This window comes from Colius striatus, chromosome 12 (genome assembly GCF_028858725.1).
Source record: "Colius striatus isolate bColStr4 chromosome 12, bColStr4.1.hap1, whole genome shotgun sequence".
NCBI classification, from domain to species: Eukaryota; Metazoa; Chordata; class Aves; order Coliiformes; family Coliidae; genus Colius; species Colius striatus.
Window position 1 is genome coordinate 7515680 of NC_084770.1, and position 12625 is coordinate 7528304.

General features: G+C 43.8%; 1 protein-coding gene across 5 annotated transcripts in view; it reads left to right on the forward strand.

Moving 5' to 3' along the window:
- LPP (LIM domain containing preferred translocation partner in lipoma) overlaps nucleotides 1-12625 on the forward strand; it is a 347202-nt gene that overhangs the window by 319550 nt on the left and 15027 nt on the right. For all 5 annotated transcript variants that reach the window (XM_062005358.1, XM_062005357.1, XM_062005356.1 and 2 more), the window contains 2 exons: nucleotides 7545-7723; nucleotides 11061-11181. In XM_062005358.1, coding sequence (XP_061861342.1) covers nucleotides 7545-7723; nucleotides 11061-11181 — 300 coding nt within the window. The remainder of the gene's footprint in view (nucleotides 1-7544; nucleotides 7724-11060; nucleotides 11182-12625) is intronic.

The following is a 12625-nucleotide window of genomic DNA, read 5'->3' on the forward strand; positions in this document are numbered from 1 at the left end:
GGTGTGAAGCAACACTAATCTTCTGAGGCATGGCTGCCGTTGTGCAACAGGGTCCAGGGATTTCAGCAGTAGCTCTGTGCCAGTTCGCCTGAGCTGCAGAAGCCTTGAACAAACTGTTTATCTTTGGCATTCTGGGAGGGATTTTGAGGGATTTCCTTCAAGTTAGAAGTCTTTGAAAATCAGTGTCTTGTGCCAAGCGTTATATTATGTAACAGTTTGGAACAAGGGCCAAAGGTCTGGTCGTGAGCTCAGGATCTCCTTGGAGTGAAGAAATCGGACATGGAAACTGTCTTATCAGATCATCCCTCCCTGCCAAGGCGGGCTCATCTCCTGTGCTCTGCTGGTGCTACTGTGCTTTACAGATGCTCATCTCTCCAGCACTCTGTAAGCCTGCCCTGGCTTAGCAGCTGAGTGTTCCCTGGACCAGATATGGTCCTGGTGTAGAGACTGACTTCATGTGGTTATACTGGGGTTCATACCTGGCATGTGGTGTGGTCGGCAGCGCTAGTAGCAAGCATGAGCTGTAACTCACCAATATGCACAACACACTGTTTCGGTTCTGTGCGGAATGTGCAGCTCCCCATTTCTGGAAGCAGTAAACAAGATGTGAGGAGGAAATGCAGTTTCACTAGAATGAAAATGACTGAAGGAAAAGGAGCTGATTACCAAGATGTATATACAACAATGTCCTTTTACACAGTAGTTGCTAAGGATGATTTCCTTTGCTTGGCTTACTGTAGTATTGCATGCAACTATAATTGTCATTGTTGAAAAGTTTACATAAGCAGAGACTGCTTTTTCTTCATGCTTGTTTGAAATCAACTAAGTTAAAAGCATTTCCTTAATATTAAAATACTGCTGCAAATTGCTGTAGCCACATTGGAGTACCGTGAGTAACAGCTCAGCTGCCATTCCCCAGTACTGTGCCTTCCAAAGTCAGATCTGTTTGACTTTTGAAGTGTTTGCAGTCATTGCAGATTTTTAAAGTGTGGGTTTTGCTGTTAAAAAATACCTCAGTTTCCATCAAGTAACTGTTTGGGCACACAAACTACTTAACAAGGATTTATTGAACCTAAACAGCATCTAGTTTCTCGATGGAATATGCAGCTTCTACAGCCGTTTTACTGACAGACCAACCCATGCACAGATGATGGGAGTGCTTTACCTCTGACAGTTACTTGGTTGAAAAGCCAGAAGTAAAATTGAGGCATTTTATCTTCCAGCCCACCAGTTTAGAGAATGAATCCTCGTTTGTTACATTCGTAAGCATTGCTGTTTAAAGTGACAAAGATCTCTGTGTTGTCAGAGCAAGGAATGTACAGAAGATGAGTAGCTTTGAGTGCCAGAAAGTAGTTAAGTAATTTCCAACAGCAGGCTTCTTGTGGATTTTGAGCTGGAAGGAGTCAGCGTGATTGTGGTTGCACATTGAGCCTAATGCAGAGCAGATCATTTAACCTGATGTTCCTTCATCACTCTCAACTTGGTGGTACTGGAGACAGACATGGCTCTTATCTAAACTGTCACTGAGCAACAGAGAAGTCACCCTGTCCTTGCCTGTGCTGTTCCAAATGTAAAAACTATAAGCCATTAAAAATACATACCTTTCTCCAGGTAGCATGGCCAGCTCATGTGCCAGCCAGATCCAGCAGCCTTTCTTCTCCAGCCTTTGGTGTGCTCAGACAATGCCAAACCATCCCTTAGCCTTGACTTGATAAGACAGCTAGCTTAGGAAGGTGCAAATGGAGCTCATTCCTCCTCTCACTGTAGAGTATATTTTGACATCTGCATGTCATTTGTGAAGCATTTTTCAAGCCCTGTTCCATTTTCATCATGGCCTTTATGTTAGAGAGCATTTGTGGACTCCATTACATGTCATTGTCACCTTTGCTACGAAGCTTAGCTATAGTTACAGGACAAGGGGAAGGGACTCTTTCACTCTGTATACTGAGAAGACTTTCTGACAGATTCACCTATAGCTACTCCTAGTCCAAAAACACAGAGCTGAATTTGGTTTCCCTGACAAGAAAAGCAAATTCCAGCAGAGGGGAAGCGTGCCAGCCACACTATTGCTACTGTGCTGGGAAAGCCACTAAAAACTGAGCCGAATGCAAGAACTATTTGAAAGCCACTGAATACAGCAACCTCCAGAGCCTGAGTCTACCCTGTGCAGCTGGTAGCTGTATGCCCAGCTCAAACCCACATCAGACTGGTAATGTTGCAGGGTTGCCAATGTAGCTTATTCCAGTGTCCTCCCTTTTCCCGCAAAACAAGTTATACCAGCTAAAGAGCACCCTCATGGCTTACAACTGTGTCCATATTAAGGGGTTTTGCCAGGATATTTTGGGCTGTCAGGGGACACATCTTTTGCCTCAACACACTACAGCAATATAGACTGAACATCAGGAAACTGGCCAAGATGCTTCTGCAGGGCTCTTCCTTACTGGACCTAAGTCTCTGAGAGCATCAGGATGGGGAATGTCACCTCGTGTTAATAATGTGTCCAGCTGGTCTTGCTAAGTGAGAAGGATTAACTCACATGTGCCAGAATTCTCCTCTCAAATATGGAGGAAGGAATTTCATGCTGTCCATTAGTGAATTGAATGTTTTATTTGCCAAGATTTACCCATCTATGGAGACAGCAAGTGGGCATGGCTGGGGATTGAGGAGAGTGGACATCAGGTCTTAGATTTTCCTTTTGTAGAAATAATGCCAAAGAAAAGGTTTTGAAAGTGTTGAAATTACATCTTGACACCTAACTCCTCCACCAATGTCTGCTTTAGATTTAATTTATAATCCAACTACATATTTGCAGACCCCAAACCTAAATGAAACCATTTGAAATTATTTGAAGTGCAGTGTTTCAATTGACCTGATCTAATTTGGGGTTTTTAAATTCGCCAGACTTCTTCAGATTAAAGTGTTCTGTCTTCACTTAAGTATGGAAACATTTTCAAGCCTCAAAAATTATCCCAGAATGGGGAAAATGTCTCCTGCTCTACTCTCCTTGCAGTCTGAGGAAATGAAGAATGGAGTCACAAGATTTAAAGCAATTCACTTACCGCACTTTACTAAGTTACAGTTCAACTACAGTAGTTGACTGTGTGCCTGTTTTTAGCACAACACTCACTTTTGATTCCTGCAGTTAATACCATCCCCTCTGCATGGCCGCTCCAAAAAATGTGTTTCTTCTGCAGTGCTCGCAGAAAGGGAGTTCATGTCCCTGTGCATGACCTGCCAATGTCATTTATTCCAGCAGCTTCCCTCCTCTGTCCCAGCAGAATTAGCCATACCACATTTGTGTCCATGTGTGCGAGCTCCCCTTGGCCTCTTGTTCAGAGGGCAGGAGAGATTTTTTATGTTCATTAGAGCACTGGATGAGTCGCCAATACAGAAGCAGCAATGTCTGATCTCTGTGCGGCTTCTCTTCTGCATTCATTGCTAGGATGTGGTGGGAGGGTTCTTGTCCTGCACGGTATTGTGAGTTACTGCTGTCACCCAAGATTTGCTTATGAAGGATTATAATCTACAGCATTAGGGAAGCAAAATGAGCTGCAGCCCACAGGCTGTCCCTGCAGCTCTGCACTCCAAAGTCATTTGCCAGCTTTCCATCTGGGATGTGAAGTTTTCAGGAGGTTATTCAAACACTTCCCACTTCTGGTCTTCAATGGCTTTTGCACCCAGAAGTATTTCCCATCAGTTTGGATTTTCACTTTGTGTCCTGTGTTTAAACCTAACATCTGCAGAGCAACTCCCTGTGGCTTTCTGTGGTTTCTGAAGGGCTAAGTATTGCTATAGGGAGGCCCTCAAACATTTCCCATCACTTGCTATCAGATATTTGTTCCCAAGCAGCATGTTCCCACTTTGCTGTTCATTGTGCTGTACATGTTTAAATCTCTTTGGTTTTACTTGCAAACTGATGCTTGATGTCCTAGTCATTTCAGTTCTTTGCTTGTGTTTTGGTGTATCTTTGCTTGGAGTTATTTTTCTTACTGATATATAGGGCGTGTTATTCTCCTCAGGTGAGATTCTTTTTCTTTGCTATGGATAAGCAGTTATGGCCCCAAGAGATGTGGACTCAGACTCAGCCTTTAACATTGGGCCAACAATCCATTTAGAATTGGTTCCTTTTCCATCTGTTCAAACTCAAATATCAGTTGGATTTGGAGACACAGGTGTCTCTAAAAAAGAAGGGCACTCCCTGCCTCTTAGCCAAAAATATGGGACAAGGATGGTCAGCTTTCCCCTCAGTTCATGCTGGATTTGTGGTCCAAACTCTCGTGACATGAATTTTATAACAGCCTGTAGGTCTGATGTTTCCTAGCTGGTTCTTAGCTTTCTTCTCTGTGCCTTGCTTTGACACTCTGTGTAGCGCATCAGATGCACTGAGCTATACCTGTTGATCACAGAGAGGGCTGGTAATGGCAACTTGGGAGAGAAGAGGAAAAACAGGGCTGTTAGGTTTTTTCCTTCATCTTGTTTGGCTTTCTGGAGGTCTGAAAGCTCCAGGAGGTGCTAGGAGAGTTAGCTAAACTGTGAAAGAGAGCAAAATCAAGAAGCCAAACTTCTAATCCTACAGGGATCCTATTCCCATAATGTGCAGAAATACCTTTGTGCAGGTTGTTAGCTGCTGGGGCAACACTTAGGCATGTGGGATAACTTGATTAGAGAATCAAAGGAAACCCTGTTAGCTCCACAGGCAAAATCCTGCCCTACAGCAACTTTATGTCAAATGGGTGTGAATCAAGGAAGCTTTCCCTTTGGCATCTTCTGGTAACACCTTGAAGAGAAGGGTCTGAGCCAGGGTTCTAGCAAGGAAAGAGGCTTAAGCAAATACACTCCCAGACAGGGAGTGAGCTGGAGTCTGAAACTAATGACTTTGTTTTTCCTCACTGGCACAGACTTGGAAGGATGAAAAGAATAAATTTCTCAGGTCTGATTTTCAGGTTGTGTATAAGACTTAATCAGGAGTTGGTTAATTTAAAACACTTGTCTGTCTCAGCTGTGAGAATGTCAGTGTGACTGAGCTGAGATTTGGGAGCAGAAGATGTGTGTTTCCTGAAGGTATAATCCAGAAGCATGGCTACCTGCTTGTCCTGGTCATTGCAAAACTCCCACCAAAGCCACCATTAACACAAGATGTCAGACAAATGATCCCACGTAGCCTTAAGCTCTGTGGAACTGAAACGTCTGAGTAGGAGTTGTATCAGACCCATGATGAGAGAGCATTTCCAGGCCATGCTGTTCGGTGTTAAATCTCTTCACAGGGTTGATTGCAGCTGTGGGTTTCTGTTCACAGTCCCAGGTAGGCTGTGCTCAGCATTGCTATCTGGGCTGCTGTTACCTAGGCTGCAGTAGCAGACATGAGGAACTGCTTCACAGATCAGCCCACAACGTGTAGGTAAGCTGGGAAACTCCCAGGCGTGTTGCGGGTGCTCAGAGTTTATCAGAATTCAGAAAGTGATCAGGAAAGTTCATGGGAAAAAAAGTCTACTTGGGGATAAGTATGGAGAAACTCAGGCTCTGGCTCAGGAAGTCCCTAAGCCAGAAACTGCTGGAGGCAAGAAGCATATCCTGAGGAACTGCTGTGTTTTGCTTGCCCTTTTCTCATGCTGTGGCCTTTGTTGTTGGTAACTGTTGGAAATGAAGCAAGCAGTGACTTAGTGAAGCAGATGCTGTGTACTTGCACATATTCAGAAGGTGTCCCAGCAAATGCCTTCTGAGTGGCACAACCTTCCATTGGTATCTGCAGGTATGCTGCATTCCTTCCCTGGCAGAACAGAGAACAGTGTGGACGCAGACTGAGATGATGTGATCTGCTTATGCAAAGCAAAACGATGAATTTGCCAGGTTGTTTTGCCAAGGAGAAAATTATTGACCTTGCTTTTTCTGGCATACCAGCTACTGTTATAATGATGATGATGGTGACAGCAACCAGACAGAAAGGCCAGCAATAATTCTTTCCTGCTCATTAATACAAGGCATAAAGCAAAATGCAGTCTGAAACCAACATTACTCTTTCTGTGCTCTTTACAAATGTGTGAGGCAGTTCTCATGTGGGTTGAAATTTGGGACTTTTCATATTGACCTTTCCATAAACAACCCTTCTGATCTTCTGATATGAACCTGTGTATTTCTATGTTTGTATCTTACCAGTGATTTGCAGCCCAGAGATAATGTCTGATAGCAAATATGTGAGTGTAGAAGTAACCTCTCTGAGTCTCTGGGTGATTTGTCTCCTGACAGTACATTTTGGCTACACATGTGAGGGCTGGATCTTGCCCCTGAGAATATTGGCTCAGAGAAGCAATAACAATGTGGTCAGTTAAAGCACTACTTTCCCTGGGAATCTGTTGCATGAGGAAGCAGAATAACTTTAGCCTTCCTGTGTTTGTCAACATGATCTGCCTTCCAGAATCTTTTTATATTCCTGTCCCATTACGTTTTTCCTTTCTGTCTTTCCCTCTCAATTTTCTCTGTTATAATCAGACTTTTTATCTCATCCAAGATTCAAACAGTGGTTGATAACATTTGATAACTCCAGATGCATGAAACAAGAGTGATGGGAGAAGTTTGCTTTCCTGAAGTCCAATGAAATGACCCAAGTCATTGCCACAGATTTATCGTTGGCATCTATGTGGGTTGCACCCTCCATTCATGGCATGTGTCAGAAGGGCTGCTGTGGCTCACAGACAACCATCTGAAGTGAAATTATCTTGGTGTTTCTATAATTAGCTGTAAGAGTGAGTGAGGGTTGAAATGAGAAGAATCATTCAATGGACCTCACTTGAAAGGTGAGGGGTTATTTTTTTGGCTCCAGCACTTTAGGAGTAGGCCAGTATGTAAATCCTATGAAGCAAGGATCATGACCTTAGCACTGGCATTTCACTGTCATTATCTCAAACATTGTGGGCCACAGATAAAAGAACAGTTTAAGTCATCCTGAACTCCTTTTCTTGTGATGCTTTCATCGCAGACACTGCTTTGTTCTCTCCTTAGACTCAACAGCAATCTCCATGGCGGGAGAGAAAGAACAAGATTTTCTTACAAGGCAGATAAAGATTCTTTTTGGGAGCTGTACTGGCATAGCAGTTAGAGGGTCTCTGTATAGCCCCAGGAGCTTACGTTTCAGCTTTGCACTGAGGTGTTTCAGAGGTTGTCTCTAATCAACTCAGCTGCAAAAGGTCATTCAGTCTGGGCAGTTGGGAGGCAAAACCCCAGCAGTACAGGCTGCAAAACTCCTTTGCATGCTCTTGTCTACAGAACCTGCAATGTCTCAGATACACCCACCTGTAGGGCCGTCTCTGATCGTGTATCAGAGCTGCTGAGAGAAGGCTCTGGTTTGTGTTCTCACACTACACTAAAGGCTTGACCCAGGCCCTGTGCTGTTACCACTCTTTGTCGACTGTACTGCACTTATCTAGAAGAAATGAAAAGAAAATATCTAAAGCTTCCAAGTAGCCCAGCAGCAGCCTGCAACCCGACTGACCTTCGTACGTGTCCTGCTGAGATGATGCTCACATCTGTTGTCTATGTTTTGTTTGCAGAACACACTAGAGCAATGCAGCGTCTGCGCAAAGCCCATCATGGAAAGGATCCTGCGAGCCACAGGGAAGGCCTACCATCCCCACTGCTTCACCTGTGTGATGTGCCACCGCAGCCTGGATGGCATCCCCTTCACTGTGGATGCCAGCGGGAACATCCACTGCATCGAGGATTTCCATAAGTATGGCCTAAGCTGCTCTCAGTGGCTTTGCTTACTGCCTCTTTCTCATTTGTCCCTAAAAATCTTCCTTTTTCAGTCTGTGTGTCCAAACATCTGAACCCTCTGACACCTCCTCCCAAGGCAGAGCCTTGCTCCAAGCAGGCACACTGTGGCATGCAAGAATAATTGCTTAGGGGCCGATGCGGCTTGATCTCTATTTTGCTTAGATCTGAATTTATGGATAACCTCTGTGTTCCTCCCTTTTAAACGCTCTGCATTCACCCTGCTTTCCCCTGCACTCAGCATGTGCACGTTTCTCCTCATTGTCTATACTTGCACTCCCACATCAGCATCTTCACCTTCTTCCACCGAGCAATTAAGAGAGGTCTCATACTGTTGCACTCTGCAGGTGTTTGCTTACCAACTAGAAGGATCTAGGTGGCCACAGGCTGCTCACAGCTCCTTTTGTTTCTAGTTGCTAATTAGCTTTGTGAAGCTGCTAAAAATACAGCCCTGGTAATAATTTATAGTGAAACTGCTATTTAAAGTAAGTTCAAAGGTATAGTTGCAAGTAGCTTCTGTCACTGCCTAGCTACCACCCCCATCATCACAACTAATCTAGGGAAGACAGGTAGATATAATCAGAGCACAAATGTTTCCCCTCTATGGAAAAGACAGACACATTACATCCCTCGATTAAAAGAGGAAATCAATACTGACAAATGTGAGTTTACATCTCAGCCATTTATCTCTTAATTTCAAAGGGGGTAGACTTAATTAGAGCCTCATGACATGAGTGTGTGGGCCTGAAAGCTCAATGAAGCAGGCTGACTTGACAGAAAGGGAAGCAGCCCAACGTGAGGATGTTCCCTGGAGCTGAGGTAGGCTGGGTTAATTGGCAGCTGCTATGTTGCCTTGCTTTTCTGTGCCAGCAGTTGTGTATAAGGTAAAAGATGGTCCTGAGCACAGGTTCCACAGGAGGCTTACACACCACTCAGGCTCCTGAAGGGTTTGCCTCACACCCACTTACAATTTTGAGAATGCTCCTTCCCCAAGCCCCACAGGTCAAGGGCTCATCAGGAGGAAGGTTGGCAGCAAGAGCTGAATTTCCTGTGTTGAAGTATTTTTTTTTTGCAGTGACTAGATGTGGACCTCAGGGCCCTGAGGGTGGGAGGTGGGAGGCCGTCTCTCCAAGGAAAGGACACAAAATCACTGTGTGAAAGGTTGAGGGCAAAATGATGGGAATGGCATGAGACCTAATGTGACGCTCAAAATGTCTTTGGCCAACCACACGTTCAGCAACACTTTGGCCAGTTTTAATTGATTAGGGATGACATGTTCTCCTGGTCTGGAGGTCAAGTGCTCTACGCCTGGCACATCCTCTTGGTAACAAAACTGTAGCTGATGCTCACACTGTCACTTAGCTACTCCAAGAGCTTAGGCCCTGCAGTAGCACATCCACATCCTCTAACATCTGCAGTAGTCATCTCCGGGTCCTAGGAGTTAATATTTGGCTCATAATGAATCACCCACAGTGGCCTGGCCAAAGAAATGCTGGAGTATTTTTAAGGACCATGTTTGAGCTCAGTGGCAGGAGGAAGCGCCTGCATGAAGCAGCATATAATTAACTGCGATTGCAGCCCTGGTCAGATCATGATCCATTTAAGTTATTTTTCAGAGCACTTGCTATAGCCACTGTTTAATTCATTTTTTTCATTAGATCACAGCTACACAGACATCTTTCATCTGCTGCCAGTGAAATTAATATTTTTCTTTATTCCTAGTACAGATAGATTTTTTTTCTTTTCCCTTTTCTAAGCTGGTGAATTCTGAGGTGGTTCGTGTGACAGCCTGGGTGGCAGAGTCAATCTTTCCTAGGCAGTTCAGAAGAGAAGGGCCTTTGATCTCACGTTATGATGTTTGCAATAAGCATTGCCCTCTGTTGCTCCATAGCCTGTGACCTCAGCTTTTATTACATGGCAGCAGATTCTGTAGGTATAATTTATTATTTTGTGTGTGTGTGTGCAGAATTTGCAGCCAGGGAATTGGTACCCATAGGTTTGGAACCAAAAACAGCAACTAATGATTCACCATAGGCTAAATGTTCTCAAGCATCTCCACCTGCCTAGGAGCAGGGATGGACACTTCCCATGAGCAACTGGGGAGAGCAAACCAGAGGTAATACAGAACACATGTAAATTAGCTAGAAGGGCACAGAGTGAGCAATCCAAGGGGGAAAAGGAAGGTCTGTGCTCTTCTTGATCCCTGAACTGACCCTGCACATAGTGGGTGATTGTCACTGCACAACTCTGAACCAGGATGGTTGTGGAAGAGAGAGTTGGTGTCTGCACCCAAACCTGTTGCCTTTGAAGTCTGGGCAATCCACTGCTGGATAACTGAGAGTTGGTTTTAGCTAGAAAACACGGCTAGTCTTAATTGCCCTGATGCTTCTTGTTTGAGAGTGAGCACAGACAGAAGTGTGCTCCTGTGTACATAAGTGCATAAGTGGATAAGTTGGCTCAGAAGTTTCAACTGGATGGGATAAACCTCAACAAATTAGTTTAGTGCAGAGCATATCTCTTTACCATCTTTATTAAGACTTTTTACCAATTTGTTTCAATGTCTGTATTTTAACAGTTTGGTATTTTTTTTCAAGAGATGCTTTTGAAGCAGATCCTGGTCATCTTTCTAACCTTAGGATTTGCATGGACTTTCTTAGAGCTAGGTTGGGGGTTGCAGCAGTGCATAGGTGCCACAACTGCAGGTCATTCAACAGGAACTTTAGTTGTTAATGAGTACAAGCAGAATATGCTTTACTGCCTGACAGATATTCTTGAAGTTCTCTCCAAACAGTCTGCATTTAATATGTTGCAAGCCTGAAAATGCACTGTAAAACTGATGTGCTCCTTCCTGTTGTCTTTCCAAGGAGGCAGCTGTGCAGAGTTATAAATCGTGACATATCATAGAATCATTTTGGTTGGAAACAACTTTTAAGATCATCAAGTCCAACCACTCTCCTGACACTGCCAAGCCCATCACTAACCCATGTCCCTCAGCACTTCAACTACATGGCTTTGCAGTATCTCCAGGGATGGGGACTCCACCATCTCCCTGGGCAGCCCGTGCCAGTGTCTTAACAACCTCAGTTGAAAAGCTTTTCCTAATATCCAGTCTAAACCTTCCCTCGTGCAACTTGAGGTGGTTTCCTCTTGTCCTATCACTCAGTATTGGGGAGAAGAGCATACATTTGTGTGTGACTGTTTATACAAATGCACACGTTTCTGTCATGCTGGTGCAGCTTACAAAAACTTTCATTCTGAGTTTTGAGAGTGACTGGGATCATCTCTTCTTTCTTCAGGAAATTTGCCCCGAGATGTTCAGTGTGTAAGGAGCCCATCATGCCGGCCCCAGGACAAGAGGAGACTGTACGCATTGTCGCCCTGGATCGTGACTTCCATGTCCAGTGCTACCGATGTGAGGTTGGTATTCTAATCATGACAGAAAGCAAGGGTTGGCTTAATTTCATCCCTGCCTTATGTACACACAATAGGCATACCCTATTGTAACACTGTCTCTACAATCAAATTACTTTGTTGATTTCAGCATGCAAGGAATTTTTCCTCATTTATATCAGTGCAAATGAGAAGAAAATCAGGTCCCTTGTTTATAAGAGGTTCATTAGGAGAGCAAGAGAATGTGACTCAGGTAATTGGAGCTTAATATTCAAGACCTTCATAAATTATAGCCTGGACACAAACATTGCTCATGTTTATGTTCTTAAAATGAAAGGTAATGCATGTTAGAATTTGAGCAAGATTGTACAGGAAACTCAACATATGGCTCTGAGTTGAAGAATTTTAATGGACACATAAACATGATCATTCTTGTTTTGTGTAACGCTTTTTGTGCGACTTTCCAGTTCAGTTTCATTACGCACTTCATATAATTTTGATGGTAAGAATCTGAAGACAGAATAAAAATCACCTTAAAGCAATTAACATGTGGGAACAGCTGTGTTAGGGAACCTTCAGGAATTCTTCAATGCAAGTGTTATTTGTTGGATTATACATCAGCCAGATGGCACGGTAAGAAAATGAGACCAAATGTATTTCTTATCTCAGTTGCAGGTTTTAATAACTTTTACCAGAAAGAATGATGGGCTAAGGCTTAAAGATCTAGGCTGAAATTTGAGACACTTGGTTCACTTCTTAATCAAACCTTGGCTTCCAGGGTACATATCAGCCCATTACTGAGGCTCAATCTTTTAAAGATGCTGGGGAGTTCCTGCACTAAATTTTTCCATCACACAGTATGTCCCCATGCTGGCAGCTGAGACACCAAGGCTTCACACACCTGACTGTCAGAAGTAGATGCAATGGAGACCACAGGACACAGGCACTCACTTGGCCTTGGTCTCCACGTGCCTCACCTATCTCAAAAGGATCAACAATGATATATATTCCTCTTTCCACCACTCGCTTGCCAGGTATATTTACAAACACAGGTTTATGATGATATGCCCTGACTCATCAGCAGTGTTGGTCCAAATAAGTGCCTGATCACACAGTGAGGGATAATTCCCAGCTTTCCTAGCAGTGATACTTAACCTTATATACTTAGAGGCTGAGGTCTGGAGGAGGTTTAGGGCCTTTTAGTGGGATTTTCTTATGCCTTTCTCAGTGACATCCTCCTTTCAGCTACAACCTTTTGGGCCAATTGCAATACAAACACAGGTGACAATTCAGGTAAGGGAAGATAGGCAGGGAGTTTCCTTAGCTGTCACTCCTGGAATGGTTGCTACAGTCCTGTGGCATTAACTCTTCCAAAGGAGATTACCTGTAGTCAGATATCAGTACCAAACTTCTTTCCAAGTGATGCTTCTTTTTTAACCTTTTATGCATTAATAAATAGGTGCTTAAGTTT